The sequence below is a fragment of the Pteropus medius genome, unplaced genomic scaffold (assembly GCF_902729225.1).
Source record: "Pteropus medius unplaced genomic scaffold, Ma_sr-lr_union100, whole genome shotgun sequence".
Taxonomy (NCBI): domain Eukaryota; kingdom Metazoa; phylum Chordata; class Mammalia; order Chiroptera; family Pteropodidae; genus Pteropus; species Pteropus medius.
This window is the reverse complement of record NW_024340701.1, coordinates 9,875,792-9,891,694: the sequence shown is the minus strand read 5'-3', so window position 1 is coordinate 9,891,694 and position 15,903 is coordinate 9,875,792. Positions and strand designations below refer to the sequence as shown.

The following is a 15,903-nucleotide window of genomic DNA, read 5'->3' as shown; positions in this document are numbered from 1 at the left end:
CCTAAACTAGTATATTCCAAATCTGCTTTTTCCCTTGAGATAATAAGTTTAAAAAGATGGTTAAATTAATTTGGGCAAAGTAGGGTTAAATAAAATTAAATTTTTTTTTTTTTCTTCACAGAAGGACTTTGATATCAGAGTCTTTAATGTTCATATCCATTGTCATCCTCTAGCGAGAGGGTAGCATGAAACATTTTCCAAACTTGCTCAAATAGAATCGTGTTTTTGTTTTTGTTGGACAATTACAGAATACAATTTGGGAAATGCTATTCTAGAATCCTATGGAGTCCATTTCCATGATATAGCTAAGGCTTTATCTACAACCTACTAAGAGAAGGTCTCCAGAATTTTAACTGGAAGGAAGTTCTTGCCCCAGACCTATCTACCAAAGACCATATCCACAATTAACCAGTTTATAAGATTAAAATGTGGGAATTCAGTAATTTATTCTTTCCTGGTCATTAGAAACAAAAAGTCCCCTTTGACAATGTATCTAGCCCCTGTTATACTGGACTAATAAGCCTTCTGTAATCTTCTCTCTTATATAAATAACAATTTGAGATTCACAGAATGTTATGTTTTAAAAACTTAAGCATACAAGAACCAAAACTGTAACCCTTTATTTTCCTAAAATTTTGACAGGTAACTACCAAATTGTAGATAATCATGAATACTGGCAAGAATGAGCAAACAGTAACTATTTTAACTCTCAAAAAACATGATAATCATCCATATAATTTTGATTTGAATGTTTCTAATATCTGAATTATTAGACTAATGAAGCTAAAATGCCACTGGATTCCTTCCTGTTGTTTCTTTACCTTCAAAATTGTTAGAGAATTTGTCACGGGAATAAGGAATGAGACTAGTTCCTTATTTCTAAGGTCATCCCATTCATAGTCAGGCAAATGTTATGAGGTGGCCTTGTTTTTCCCAAAAGATATATTTACACATTTGGAGAGGCCAAAATTATGCCATATTTGTAATGCACATCAGACTAACACAACAGGACTACTGCTTATCTCTATAAAAATAATGACAAAAAGCACCCTTTGGTGCCACTAGATGGCAATCTTTCAAAGGTTAAAAATTCTTAACTGCAATCCCACCCTCTCTTTCCCAGCAAAGATTCCATTTATTTTAAGAAGTCAGACTTTAAAAGTCATTTAATGAGTATTTTTAAAAGTTCTACAAAACAATATGATGTAACACTACAAACTCCTGACTCAAACTATTTAAAGACAGACATGGCTATCTTCCATAAACACAGGAGAAACTTGGTCTAACATTCTCATTTGCTTCCTGTAGAAAACCTTTTTGGCAAAGAGAAACCTGTCAAGGCTTAGTCACTTTTTGTTTTCAAGAGCTTAATCTTTTCTAGGGCAAGTCAGGTGAGATTGTTAATTACAACATACTAAAGAAAACGAATAAATACAAATTAGATAAATTACACATAATTTAAAAATTAAATACTTTTACTAAAACAAAATATAATCAATCAGCTATTATCTACCCTGCTGTATACAAGTTTTTTTTTAAGATTACAACACACACACACACAACCTGCACAAAGCAAAAGTTTGGTTTTCCTTTAAAAGCATTGGTGTGTGAATACATATATGTATATATGTAAACAGCACGTATATTTATACAAGAGAGATTTTTTTCTTAATGTTCAGGGCTTCCCTGCCCTAAGAGGTGCAACAGTGAAGGCCACAGCCTATCAAGCTTTGGAGGTACATAAAAGCCCTTAGGGCTAGAACATGTTTTCAAATTGGATGGCTAGCAACCAAGATATAAAACAAAGAAAGGTAACCAGAAAAGATTTAAAAGCTAAACCAATCAGCCACTAAGGATTAAACAATAAACAAAGACAGAAGGTGACTAGGGTGAGGGAGGGGTTGGCTGCAATAACAAACTTATTCAGATGAAGAATTAACATGTGAGATGCAACCTCTCCCTCTCTCTTTCACACACACACACATACACACGCACACACACTCCCCCAACTACCACACCCAGTAAGAAATCAAAGATAACAGCTCTTTTTAAAGAGACTGTTGATGCTTCGCTTTGTTTCATGTAATTATTTCATCACATTTTAGAAAGTACAAAAATAAATAGAACAAAAAAGAATTTGCAAAAGGTAGGTTTTGAAGTCATGTTTTAAAATGATATGTTTATGAAAAAGATAAAAGTCGTTGCAATTCCAGATGTTCCAATACTGAGTAGAATCTTGAAGGCTTTTAAAATAAATGTTATTCACAGAAATCTCAAGATAAAACCTCTAGTTGGTTACAGTTTTTAAGGAACAAGGAAAGCAGTCCTGTTACAGGACCACAGCCCTTGTGTTAAACACTAGGTGAAAACTATTAGAAGAACTTGGCTTCTGATATTTTGGGGGCAGGCTTTTAAGAATTTAACATTTAAACACTACTTACTAATGCTTGTTTTATTTTTTTAATCTTCTCGTGCAAAAGAATTAGGTGCATAAACACAGCTTAAAGCCTGCTGAAATATTTAGAAGTAAACTGAATTTACCTAAAGAGTAAAGCAAGGAGGTGCTGCCAAACCATCCTTTGAGATGGTTCACCAGTGAAGGTGTATTAATCATCTGTAGTGAACTCACAATTTTAAATTAACAATCTTCATCAATGTTCACCTATTAAAGAGTCTGCCTATGTGAATTTATCATAGACAAAATAGAATTACAGACTTCTACAGGTAAATAAAATGTCAAACTCGTTTTCAGTGATTTCAATGGCATTGGGTGTCCCCTGGCAATATTCACGTCTGTCAATCAGCATTTTAGAGTATGTGATATGCATAAGTAAAATAATAATTTAAAGAATATATCTGATTTTCACAGTGCAGTAACAGAAAGATATAAACTAGGGATAGAACATCAACGGGCTAAAGTAGTGATCAGACTGGCACACATTTCAAAAAAATCCATGGTGTGACTGCCCAGCCGAGGTGTAACTGAAGACAATGGGTTTCCGGTCAAGGAGCCAGTAAGAGAGCCAGAAAGCGAATGGCTCTCTGGAGTTACAGAATCAAAACTTGATCTTGGTCTGTGTAAGCCAGCAGCAGAACAGGAACGCTGAGGTGTTGAAGAACCAGACCTCTGCTCCACCACCTCATCTGAAATGGACCAAAGAAGAACAATTTATCTGAAAGGTCTATTTGTCCTAGCCCTTCCTATTAAGATGCTATATTCAGAATATTAAATAAGTAAACACATCTGAGCAAAGGCAATCTAATAATGAATGTCATATTTCAGTGTTTTAGGAGCAGGGTGATAATACCTCTTTCCTCCCACAATGGAGAAAGACATCACTAATCAATCACAATACTTTCACACAGTCAAAAGGTGACCCCTAAATCCTTCTCAACATAAGATTCAGCATTAACCTTGAAATCAAACGAATACCCTGCAATGAAGAAAACACATCCTTGAAGGCTTATTTTCTTACAGCATATCAATAAAAAATCATTCAGGTAAAAATAAAAGTTACCGAAACACAGTAGTTCTGACCTTCGGAGTACACTGAAATTGCCTGAGAGTGGAACAAGGGAAATCTTGTTAAAAATTCAGATCCCCAGTTTTGCAGAAATTCTGATTTAGTAGGTCTGGGGGGTAGTTCCCAAGAATCTGCATTTTAATAAGAACTCTGCATAATTTTGATGAAAGTGGTCTGGGGACCATACAAAAAATGCTATAGTTGATGGTAGTTCAAGAATAAAATTTACAAGCTCTGTTTAAATAGACTTCCTTATATCTGAACTCAGTCTTCCTCTTGTTCCATCTAGCACTTGATCCTCAGTTTATTCAGTTTTATCCCACGTGGGCCTCTGAACAAAACAAGCACATCGGGTTCACCCAGGTCTGATCCTTGGCACACAGTAAATACTCAGATAGAACTTCCTCCCTCAACTCCTTTGGCTCCTGGACAGCCACAGGCACCGAAGTCCAACCTAAGTCCCAAGAGAGGCCTGTTCGGTCACCTTGGCCAACCAAGATAAAGGAATTTGATGAATGGGGAAGTTTAGATATTATAACGCTAACAGTTATAAAATATGAATGAGAAAATGTGACCACCTGACAACATCAGCTAATTTCAGGTAAAAACTGCTTCCCTGTTTTCTGTTCCACAGCCAACACTTTTGATGCCAAGGAAGCACTTCTTTTGGAGAAGTGCTGGATTTGAGATGTGTGTCTTTGATCCTTTTCATTTCACACTTACATTTTTAGCTCAATTTAGATCACTTAAAAACCAGTGACGAGCAACCCACCACGTCTTTGAGATGATTTTAACATCCTGTCAACTAGTGCCCAGTTTTATCTTCTCAGAGCTCATGCCTGCATAGCTTCCTTACCATCAATGCTTTTAAAGTCCAAAAGATAGCTTCTATTGTCAACCAGGTAAAGTTGTAAGCTCATTTTCACATAATTGCCAGTTACTGGATTTTTCCTTCTTACACGAAGATGGTATGCATTCACTACCTAAAATGGGAAATTTTCTTTAAGGAAAAATGTTAAAAACAACAAACTACAAAACATCTCCCTATTCTTATTGCAAAGAATACCAAAACAAATAACTGATGGAGGTAGAGCAGAGAAGAAATTCGTGAATGATCATTTAAAAAAAAAAAAAATCTACAGCACCTGGTCTTCCTAGGTGGTCTCCCATCCACATACGAACCAGCACCGACTCCGCTTGGCTTCCGAGATCATACAAGATCGAGCGGATCGGGCGTGTTCAGGGTGGCATGGCTGTAGACTTGAATGATCTTTTTTTTATATTACATGGTAGGTTAGTATTTATTCAATCTCCACCAACAGTAGTGTGTATAGCAATTAAAATTTAAAGGGAACTCTGAGATTATATGGCATCTAGCCATCATTCTAGACATGCCTTACTCTAAAACACCAATAATAATTTTGGTTGCCCAGCCTCAACTTGAATATTTTACTTATGAATATGGAGTAGAAAGTATAAAGGGCAACCGACATTAATAGTTTGCATCAGGCACTGTAATAGGTATTGTCACAAAATTTAAGTATCACAATAATCCTGTGAGAAAGGTATTATCTGCCTTTTGAAGATAAGAAAATTGCAGCTCAGATAAAGAAGATCCTGGGTTTGCAAAACATCTATCAAATTAGTTCCAAAATTTTTCTGCAAGGAATTTTAAAGATATTAACAATTCTTTTTTAACTAAAATCAAACTGCTACAGAAAACTGTGGTTTAAATGGTTTCAAAGAAAAATTTTATTTATGTATTTCATGCACAAATAATGAAATGAAAATGACTGATTTATTCAAACATGTCAAGTGAACATTTACATGGTGTGCTTGAGTGTTTTTCTTCTACCTTTAAAAATACATTCACAGTCCTCAAGAAAGGAACAAGAGTTATAGGGATAACGGAAATGAAAAAAATGTTCCCCCCGCCCCCTACATATACACAAATAGAATTAAAATAAATTGGAGCACTAATAAAAAAGTAAAATGTGGACTTGAGTAAGAAAAAGACACCGTAACTAAGGATTAAAAGCACCAGCCAAATAAGGGAGATTTTTCTCAACTTAGAGAAAATATCTGTTGAATGAACAAAATATAGCCTGATGGTATAATGTGTATTGACCATTAGCTGCTACAGCTGTTGGCAAAAAGCAAAAAAAAAAAACCTTCCCTAAAAAAGAGAGAAAAGTAAAAATATGTATCTTTGAAGACACATGACTTTTTATTACTATAATGGATGCTGAAACAGGTGACTTCGAGTTCATTACCTTTTGTTTATCTGCCAAAAATGCTAGTTTGTAATTCAAAAATATCTAGGTCCTCAACATCAACACTTTTCTTTCTTACAGATGTTTGTTTCGCATGCACATGGTATATTATTGCAAAGAATGGGGTTTATCAGCCAGAAGCATCAAAACCACTTAATTTACAACTAAATCAAAAACAACTTTTTTATCGACCTCAGTTCTCAACTCAGCAGCTCACAGCAGCTTACTACGCACAAAAAATGGCTTCTACAAATCATCTCAATATACAATTTCCTACCTTCCATTCAAAATCCAGCTGCTTCATAGCTCGGTAAACTTCAGCCATAATGTCATATGGTTTGCTTTGACTTCGGATCCCAAGATGCCACTTGGCTTTTTTTACAGCTAAAGATTTGGGCTTAGTTGTATTCAGCGCATCCAATGGACATCTTGCTTTCGGGCTGTCTGCTATAAGAGGTGGCATCCTTTCTGGATGAGGTTTCAGGCCTGGGGGAATATGCATGGCACTATCATCCATAAAAGAACCAGTTGGGGGACTAGAGGCGAGATAGAACTCACTGGCTTGGTTCATTATTCTCCGATTGTCAATGATAAGATGATAAGCCACTGCAAGCTGGTCTTGAGGGTCACCACTATATAAACTGTTCATTACTTCTGATTCTGTACACTCAAATTTTTCACACACTTCTTTCACAGCCTCATCATCAATGACGTTAGCATCATAGGAGGGGTCTTCAGGAAATAAGTAACTGGGCAAATCTTGTTTAAACCATTCATGCTCTCTAGGAAAAATACCACAATACACTATTGTAAGAACAAGCTTTGGCAACTCCCAAATAATTGAGACATGAGGCAATACAACATAACGGAATCAGAAAGACCTGCTCTAGTAACTTACTAGCTGTGTGACTCTGGATAAGTTAATTAACCTTTAACCTTGAGTAACTGTGGTTATTCGGACTTGGGTATCTGGCTGACATTTTCTCAAAAATCAACAAAATGAGCCTGTCACTTAAGAGGAAACAATTAGAAGTATTTGATGCCAAATATAAAATCCAAGCTTTCAAGTAAAATTTTAGAATTATGTGTAATTTTATCTGTCTCCATGAGCTTGACGGCTTCTCAATACTTAAAGACTTTTCTGAGAACTTTGTAATGATGATAATAATGAGTATGATTTTAATATTATATAATGAAATGTGTCACCATTTGGAAAATCTAACTTGAAAACTCAATATTTTCCAAATGACCAATGCATGATATTGCAGAATTATACATGGGTAAAAGATCCACTAAAATGCAAAACAGACCAGTGAATCTTAATACAAAACAACTACAATAGTTAATTGATATATTTTCATATTTGATAATTCAACTAACATATTAAGCTTTGGTTTAATATCAAAGAAAAATATCCACAGCTATCTAAAAGGCTATTAAACTGTTCCTCTCTTTTCCAATCCCTTATATGAGTGAGGTCAGATTTTATCTATAGACTTCAACTAATATAACACATTGCAACAGTGAATCAAGAAGTAGATATGAGAACCTGTCATCTTTGATTAAGCCGAACATTAATAGGATTTGAAAATGTAAAATAATGCTTTTTGTTGTTGAAAATAAGGTTATTTTTCATACAAGATGTTATTTAGATGTTACCATGTACAGGTTGATTATTTTTAAGTGAATTAAATATTTTGTAAATTTCTCAGTTTTAATTTCTAATATAATAAATATTGATAGATATGCCTGCATTAAAAAATAAAACAAAACACAACACAACACACAACTCTTTGGAGACCTCAACTTTAAGAGTATAAAGGGGTGCGAAATCAAAAAGTTTGAGAAACAGTCTGCTAAATCTTATTTTCTCACACTTCTGGGCCTTTGAACGTGATGTTACTGTTGTTACTATAAGAAATCCCACGCCCTGTCATTTAACTGTACTATTACTACTCCTCCAAGATTGCATAAGCATTATCACATGGGGGAATGAGGTACCCCCTAAGCTTAAATTCAGATCAATATACATTTTGCCCGGATGCCTGCTATTGACTGATTAATTCATTTATGAATATTTACTAAGGACACTCTATGTCAAAAAGACACACTCCTTCACCTCACAAAAGAGATTATATCCTAGCTGGATAAAGATTAAACAAATACTCACAAAAATAAATATACAGTTACAAATATACAAACATGAAAATCTTGTGATAAAGATTCTGAGTGGAAAACAGGGTAAAATGATAGTATATAATTCAAAATGAGAGATGATTAGGGAAGCAATTCTGAGTAACATTTAAGCAGATACCAGGATAATTAGAAGCTAAGAGTTGAGGAACAGGTATCCAGCAAAAGAAACAATATATGCAAAGACTCTAAGTCAAAAAAGAACTTTGCCATGTTCAAGGAACTAAACTCAAGCCACTTTCATGAAAGCTTAATGAGTTATGAGTCGGAGTGGCAAAAGATATCAGATATTTCTGACAACTGTTATGTTATAAAAAAGTTTTTGGGATTGGAACCTATGGTTAATGAAAATCACTGAAAGATTTTAGATGGGTGGCATGATCTAATTTGCATTCTGTAAAGATTTTTCTGGTTGTGATAAACTAAATTGAAAAGATAAAAAAATGATGATGATAACGGTGATGACGCTAGTGCAACAGTCCAAGTGAGAAATGATGGTGTGCCAGACCTTGAGGATATACAAAGATGAAACCTCTACAGCTTCTAGTAGATCTTTCTATTACAATATTCCCACTTTTTTTTATAGTTCTTGATTTATTCTTAACCTTTCTTACTATACTGGGAGCTCCTTGAAATAGGGACCAAGTCTTATTTAGCTGATTTCCAATACCCAATAAATGCTCAATAAATGTAGAATAAATAAATTATGACTAGACACATTAAGTATGAAGACAAAAATAAATGTGTTTATTTGCTATATCATGATAATAACAAGCATTTATTAAGTGTTTAGTAATAAAAATGACTGAGTATTAATTTCTTCAAAAGAAATAATGGATAAGAAATTATGTTACACATGTAACATTTTTCAAAAGCAATGACAAATAGGAAAGTAAGCACTTTTGAGTGAACTCCCCAAAACTCCCTCTTCCATTAAAGCAATGAGATGACACACAAAAAAATTGTCAAAATCAATTTTTTCAGAACTCTGGAAATGAACTAAAAGCTGTATCTCAGTAAGAACAGAAAGATTTGTGATATTTTAAGTTGTCCTATATCCATCTACCTTTCCTCATATCTAGATAGCCTTGAAAACCAAGAGCCTCACAATCATGATAGCCCAGGAAACCAGCAGCATAGCAACCACTGGGGGAAAGATGGGGAGGACAGGTTTAGTGTTCCCCAAAAGTCCTATCCCAGAGAATTGTCATTATTTGACATGTCTAGCAATTCCCTGGAAACCTCTACAAGCAAGCCTTGTCTTCATCTCACCTCAGAGCTCCCTCACTGCAAACAACATTCTCCCCAGGACGATTGTCAAAAACAATCAATGGCAACTGACTAACATCTCAGCTGCCCAAAGCGTCAATAAGAGTTGGTCCAAACAAGAAGCTGATCAAAAAACTTAAAAGAAAAAGGGAATAAGAGTTCCATAGGAGTCCTTGAAATACTCTGATATATTCCTGGGACTCAAGAAGGCCATACGTATATGAAGTGTTGTATGTGAAAGGCTCTAATTTCTCATCACTGACTGACTTTGAGGCTCTGTGCTAGCAAGAAATGAAGACCAAGGCAGATTTATGAACTTCTTGGAGCACTGAAGACATATCTCAACATGTACAGAGTCCCTCAGCAAAGCCTGGGAGACTAATTAGATCAAGGCATTCAAAGAAACCTCTAAAAATTAGTTGACCATTAAGCTAACCAGGCAGAGACTTCAGTGGCTACCCATGGCAAAGAATACAGACTTTATGGAATTAGTTCAGCAAAATCACTAAACAAACAAGAGCAACAACATATTATTATAAATCCTAGGTATATACTCATGAGAAATGAAAACATATGACCATAAAAAAAATCTGTACATGAATGTTCATAGCAACATTATTCCTAAGAGCCAAAAAGTGAAAACAACTCAAATATCTACTAACTGATGAATGAACAAAATGTAGTATATCCAAACAATGGAATATTTTTTAAGCAAAAAAGAAATGAAGTACTGATACATGCTATGCCATGAAAGAGTCTTGAAAACATTATGCTAAGTTAAAGAAGCCAGACTCAAAAAGCCACATGCTGTATAATTCCACTTATATGATATGCTCAGGATAGGCAAATCCAGAAAGACAGAAAGTGGGTGCCAGGGACTGAGAAGAGGGGGAAATGAGGAATGACTACTAATGGGTAAGGATTTCTTTTGGGGATGATGAAAATATTCTGGGCTGAAATAGTGGTAATGACTAAAACTTTGTAAACATACTAAAAACCACTAAGTTATACATTTTAAAAGGACATATTATGGTATGTGAATTATATCAAAAAAATGAATAAATATTTAAAAAACAATCAATAGGGAAATATTCTAAATTTTGATTTCGAATTCATTAAATGCAAGACCATAATTGTTTACAATGAGAAAAGTGCCAATTAAAAAGCCGCACTTTCAGCTTTTGATTTTCAGGAGTCAGTTTCTGAGTTAACTCTACCAAGGTAAGCAGTAACCAGGATGTTTATGAAGGTTCACCTGAGACATGATCAATTCATTTCATAAGGATTACTATACAGCTACCAGAAAGTATGTCCTTCTATCACTATTACCTGATACCTAATTTTGATGTGATTTAAGACTAAATGAGTGATAAAGACTACTAATCAAATTTTAGAACTTCCCAATATGTCCAAATTTCTTTAAGTGAAACTAAAAGAAGTTATCATTTTAAAATAATATTAATAACTAACATTATGGGCTGGCTATTGTTCTAATAGCCTTAATTATATTAAGATGAATATTTGCAGTTCTTACAGAAATAGTAAATTCACATGGTTCAACTTAAGACTATACTCCCAACAAATCTACTATGTATGATGTAACTAAAGTAAAAAAGAAAGTATATGCTGATAGCTAGTAAGCAAAAGAATCAGGATTCATACTTAGACAGTTGAACTTCAGACTTTTCACTTTTAACCATGACAATATTAATAGTAATACTAAACTTAAGGCATTTAGGAAAATACAAAAATGTGATTTTAATGAAGACAACGTCTGTCTTGTCTACTATTATATTCCCAGCATCTAGTAGATGCTAAATATTTGTTGAATAAAAACAAAATGATTAAATGAATGAGTAGGTATTGAGATACATTTTATAACCACCAATGGTTTACTATCTGTAAGAAAAAATAAGATCTGTACAGAAATAACATAAGAGAAATATAAAATAAGGTAAAATGGAGAAAGGATAGATGTCACAGAACCGATACAGCAATTTGAAGCAGTGGAAATAGAAGTTTTGAATTCAGGCAATATCTGAGTTGAGCTCCACTGCTGACTCTTATTAGCTTCATAATTTTCAACACACACAAATTTATTCAACACTTAATTCATTTTGAATACTCAGTGCTTGGTACATATTAACACTTGGTCCCTAATTTAAAGGAACTTAAAATTTAATAGGGGCAAATAGATACATAAGTGAATCATAATATAATCTTTCTAAGCTTTAGTTTCATGGTTTGTAAAATGAGATTAATAACAGCTACTTATTGAGAGTCAGTGCAATAAAATATGTCAAGTATCTGGCAAAATACCTGTTATATAATCATTGTTCAATACTTAGTAATTCTTTCCCTGCTGAACTGTATTTTATTGAATAAAGAATTCCCAAATATTAAAAAACCAAGTTTAGATTTAAAAAAATGGTGAAAACTACTAATTGAAGTTATTATATTAAGTACAGAAACGAATGCCACTATTTTATACCACCTACGTATGTATAAATTAACTTAGCCTAGTAAACTTTTATTTACATTTTTCTTCTAAAGCCTGTACATATACAAGCACCTATTTTAAATAACAGAATCAATACTTTTCTAAATGTATGTGCTGACAGATACAAGTACATATCAGCATATCTAATTTTCTTTCTAAGGAAAAGCCAATTAAATAAACTATATATTCTAAAGAATTATGAACACAAAAGGTGCTTTTTCTGCTAAGTTCATTTCCATAACTAAATCTGGTGCTAATTTACAATTTTACATTTTTATGCACGAAGCCTGGAACACTGAAGAAAGACTGGGAGAAGAAAACAGTACAGGAATGCAAAAAGAATCAGTCTTTTCTTGCAAGAGATCAGTAACAATCACGTAAACAACTACCTCGGCCATCATTTAAATATTACAAGAGTCACAGGTCTCTAAATAGTCATTCTGGCTTGTGAAGAGAAGGAGGAGGATTCTGGAAAGATGTCAAAAAAATGTGTTTGTAAGCAAATATCTGATGAAATGTTAGGTAAGAACAGCAACAACAAAAACCCTCTAAGAAACATGACTTGATAAGCAAAAAGTAGAAAGCAATGAAGTATCTTGACTTGTGTGTGCTACATAAAGGTCATATTCACAGTAGCACCAGCAACCATACTTTCCAAAGTTTCTCACTAACAAGATATTCTTCACAGCAAACCTACTAGTAGCTATTTTTGGATTCGAAAAATCTTAACAAATCTTTTATTCTTTATTTCATCGACCTTATGTAAAATACATAAATCTCACCCTGTTTTTCTATTTGAATTTTATTCAAATACTTTCTGGGCATTTATTATATTCTTAGGCCTTCTAGCACTGCATATACAAAGATCAGTAAGACATTCTCTCTATCCTTATTTAGTTACAATTTAACAAAAAGAAAGACACACTGAGAAATAGCTACATACACTGAGAATGAAAAACTAAAAGCATGAAGTAAATGTGGAAATCACAGAAATGGAAGCAGCTAACATTGCCTAGAGAAATTAGAAGTGATTTCACAAGGAAGGTGATATGTGAGAATTTTAAAGGATGAATGGAAATCTATCAGGTCAAATAGGGCAGCAGAGACAAATGGAATAATATAAACAGAGATATGAAGACATAAAATATATTTGAGGAACAAGGAAAAATTCGGTGCGGCTGAAGACCTGGTATAAGGGATGTGGTAAATGAGTGCAGGAAATGAGACTTCAGAAGTTAAGTACAGCCTTTCTATTGAGGACCTTGTATGCTTTGCTACCTAAGCTAAAAATTTGGGAAACAGTTTAAAATATTTAAAAGATGAGTGACATGATCAGGTTTGTGTAATAAGAAAAGTAAAATTTGTATAAAACATTTAATTGGTGATACTATTACTAATACTAGAATATGTACATAGCAGTAACAAAAAACATATTCACCTTATATCTTTGATAGTTGCTCGTTTCAGGGGGTCGACCTGCAGCATATGCATCAGGAGAGTGGCAACAGAACGATTCAGATACTCTGGGATATAAAAAACACCTCCTCGGATCTTCTTAAATAATGTAGGTACATGCTCATCATCAAATGGGAGGGTGCCACAAAGAAGAGCATATAAAATAACACCACAGCTCCAGATATCAACTTCAGGACCTGCATACAATCTAAGAAAAAAGATGACAACACAAACCTGAAATGCAAGTGTCACTTTTTCGCATTTACATGACCCCTACTTCTACATATACACAATATGCACTTGGAATATAACACTTTCCAAGGTCTTTAATGAAGTCCATGGCCACTCCCCAAGTCTCAGTGGTTATTCCCCACAGAGAATAATTAATCAGTCTAATCAAATACTATTCAAGTTTTCCAAGAGAAAATGGTATTTTTGGAAGGCACAAACTCATTTAACTGAACTTATTAATTTAAAAATATAAAATTTTTTATGGTTGATTTTTGATAGAAACATCAAAGTAGATGACAATTAACTTGAAGAAAAAAGAATACTATATAGTATATAGGCTAAATCTTCTTACCATAAAACAATCACAAGAAAGAAAATGCACATATAATTTCAGCCCTGGCACACCTACTTTAAAGAATATTTGAAACAGTAAAGTGCCTAATTAGTCCTGTGGCAATATCGTTGATAGTATTTATCCTGTATCACATTATCCTGAGTACCTACTACTTTCATTCTAATCACTTGCTAGCTCATGGAACTAAGATTAGCTTTGCTCCAGAAAACCTGTATTTAGAAGGTTATTCTTTTTTCTTTCACCTATCTACAGTATTAAAATTCCCCTGATAGCACATTATCAAACTCAAACCTGAGTCTGAGGTAAAAAAGTAAATCTCCATAATTCCAATTAAAAGAATATATTACATTTAAATAAAAATTGCTGTTCATCATTTACACTGTTGGTTGTATTGTCCAAACTCCTAAATCTGCTCCTACGATAATACCTTTTCTATTTTTTCTCTCACAGAATTCTCTTAATTTTTAAAATCAGACATGGGTCACTGAAGAAGACTGGCATTTATCATTGCAATCTGTATAAACATTCTAAAAATGTTTGAATGAATAATCTATGTGAGTAATTACACAATCTACACTTGTGTAGTTTAATTCTTCAAAACTCATGCTTCAAAAAAGCAAAAAACTTGTGTATTTTATAAAAGAATAGGTAAAATTTTATTAAAGGCTCATGTCTGATATGCAAATAATGACACTAGCTTAAATTCAGTAAATATTTATCTGCACTTCTCTAAAATAAAAATCAAGATTTATTTCAGTCATTTTTTAAGGAACAGCACATTCATAACAAAATCTAAATTAAATGTTTAAAAATTTGTTTACTATAACTATTATCTATTCAACAATGAAAAAATTAAAGGGACAGCTATTTCTACTGTCTTAAAAATCTTTGTCTTCCAAAGAGAATATATTATAATGAAATGTTATCAATGAGAAAAATATTACAAAAAGCTTTCTCTTTACTGATATATAATTACCTGCCTGAGATTACTTCAGGTGCAGCATAATTTGGAGATCCACAACTAGTTCGCAGAAATTCACCATCTGACATCATATTAGATAACCCTGAAAATAAGTGTAAAGTTTACCTGGTGCTAGATATTTTTTAAAATAGATACACAAACAAACAGAGACTCATGGACTGGACAATAGACTAGTGGTTACCAGAGGGTAGTGGGGAATGGAATAGGGGGAGGTAGATGGAGTAAAAAGGGTCAATTATGTAGTGAAAGAAAGAAATCTAACTATGGGCGGTAATCACACAATGATGTGTGTGTGTGTGTGTGTATGCCTTTCTGTTAAATTGTACACCTGAAACAATGGATTTTGTTAACCAATGTCACCATAATAAAAATAAGTAGATTTTTTTAAAAAGTAGATACAAATACATGAGGAGAAATGTCAACTCTTTAATATGCCATAAATCATATTTTTAATTGCTAAAAAAAGCAGTGGAAAGCATCTGTTAGACTAGAAAGAGACCATTTCAGAGAGCTGTTACACTATGACAAAAAAAGCTAAAATGCATCACACATGATTGGAATTAAATTCCTCTTCTAAATAAAAATGTTGATTCACTTCACAAATATGAGTTATTCTAAATTATATCAATTTTTTCAAGCATAAACGCATCAAAATATTATTTACCCATTTCTACAGTTGAAAGAATAAAATAGAGACTATTATTTTTTATGCTATTCCAAAGCCTTTTTAAAGAATCTCTAAGTAGAAATTAGGCTACAATTTATAAAGGTTATGTTCCAAAAGTTTTTAATTTGGAAAGCTTTAATTCAACACAGAAAAAATAATCGACTGAACCAAAACTCTATTTAACTATAGTACTAAATGAGTTTTGTGATTTAGAGCAGCAGTCCTCAATCTTTTGGCACCAGAGACTGGTGCTCCTATGAGAATCTAATGCCTGATGATAATGAGGTGGAGCTGAGGCGGAGATGCTAGCACTGGGGAGAGGCTGCAAATACAGATGAAGCTTCACTAGCTCGCCTGCTGCTCACCTCCTGCTGTGCAGCCCAGTAGAGGTCCGTGGCCAGGGGCTTGGGGACCCCTGATTTAGAGAAGGAAGAGGAATAAGGAAACTTGTTTC

General features: G+C 33.6%; 1 protein-coding gene across 3 annotated transcripts in view; it reads right to left on the bottom strand.

Moving 5' to 3' along the window:
• Positions 1-605: 605 nt before the first annotated feature.
• PRKAA2 (protein kinase AMP-activated catalytic subunit alpha 2) overlaps positions 606-15,903 on the bottom strand; it is a 51,671-nt gene continuing 36,373 nt past the window's right edge. For 2 of the 3 annotated variants that reach the window (XM_039887314.1, XM_039887324.1), the window contains 5 exons: positions 14,777-14,864; positions 13,198-13,422; positions 6,075-6,579; positions 4,381-4,507; positions 606-3,144 (listed from right to left, as the gene is read on the bottom strand). In XM_039887314.1, the coding sequence (XP_039743248.1) occupies positions 2,906-3,144; positions 4,381-4,507; positions 6,075-6,579; positions 13,198-13,422; positions 14,777-14,864 (1,184 nt within the window). In that variant the 3' untranslated portion in view covers positions 606-2,905. The remainder of the gene's footprint in view (positions 3,145-4,380; positions 4,508-6,074; positions 6,580-13,197; positions 13,423-14,776; positions 14,865-15,903) is intronic. The other variant, XM_039887335.1, reaches the window with a different exon arrangement.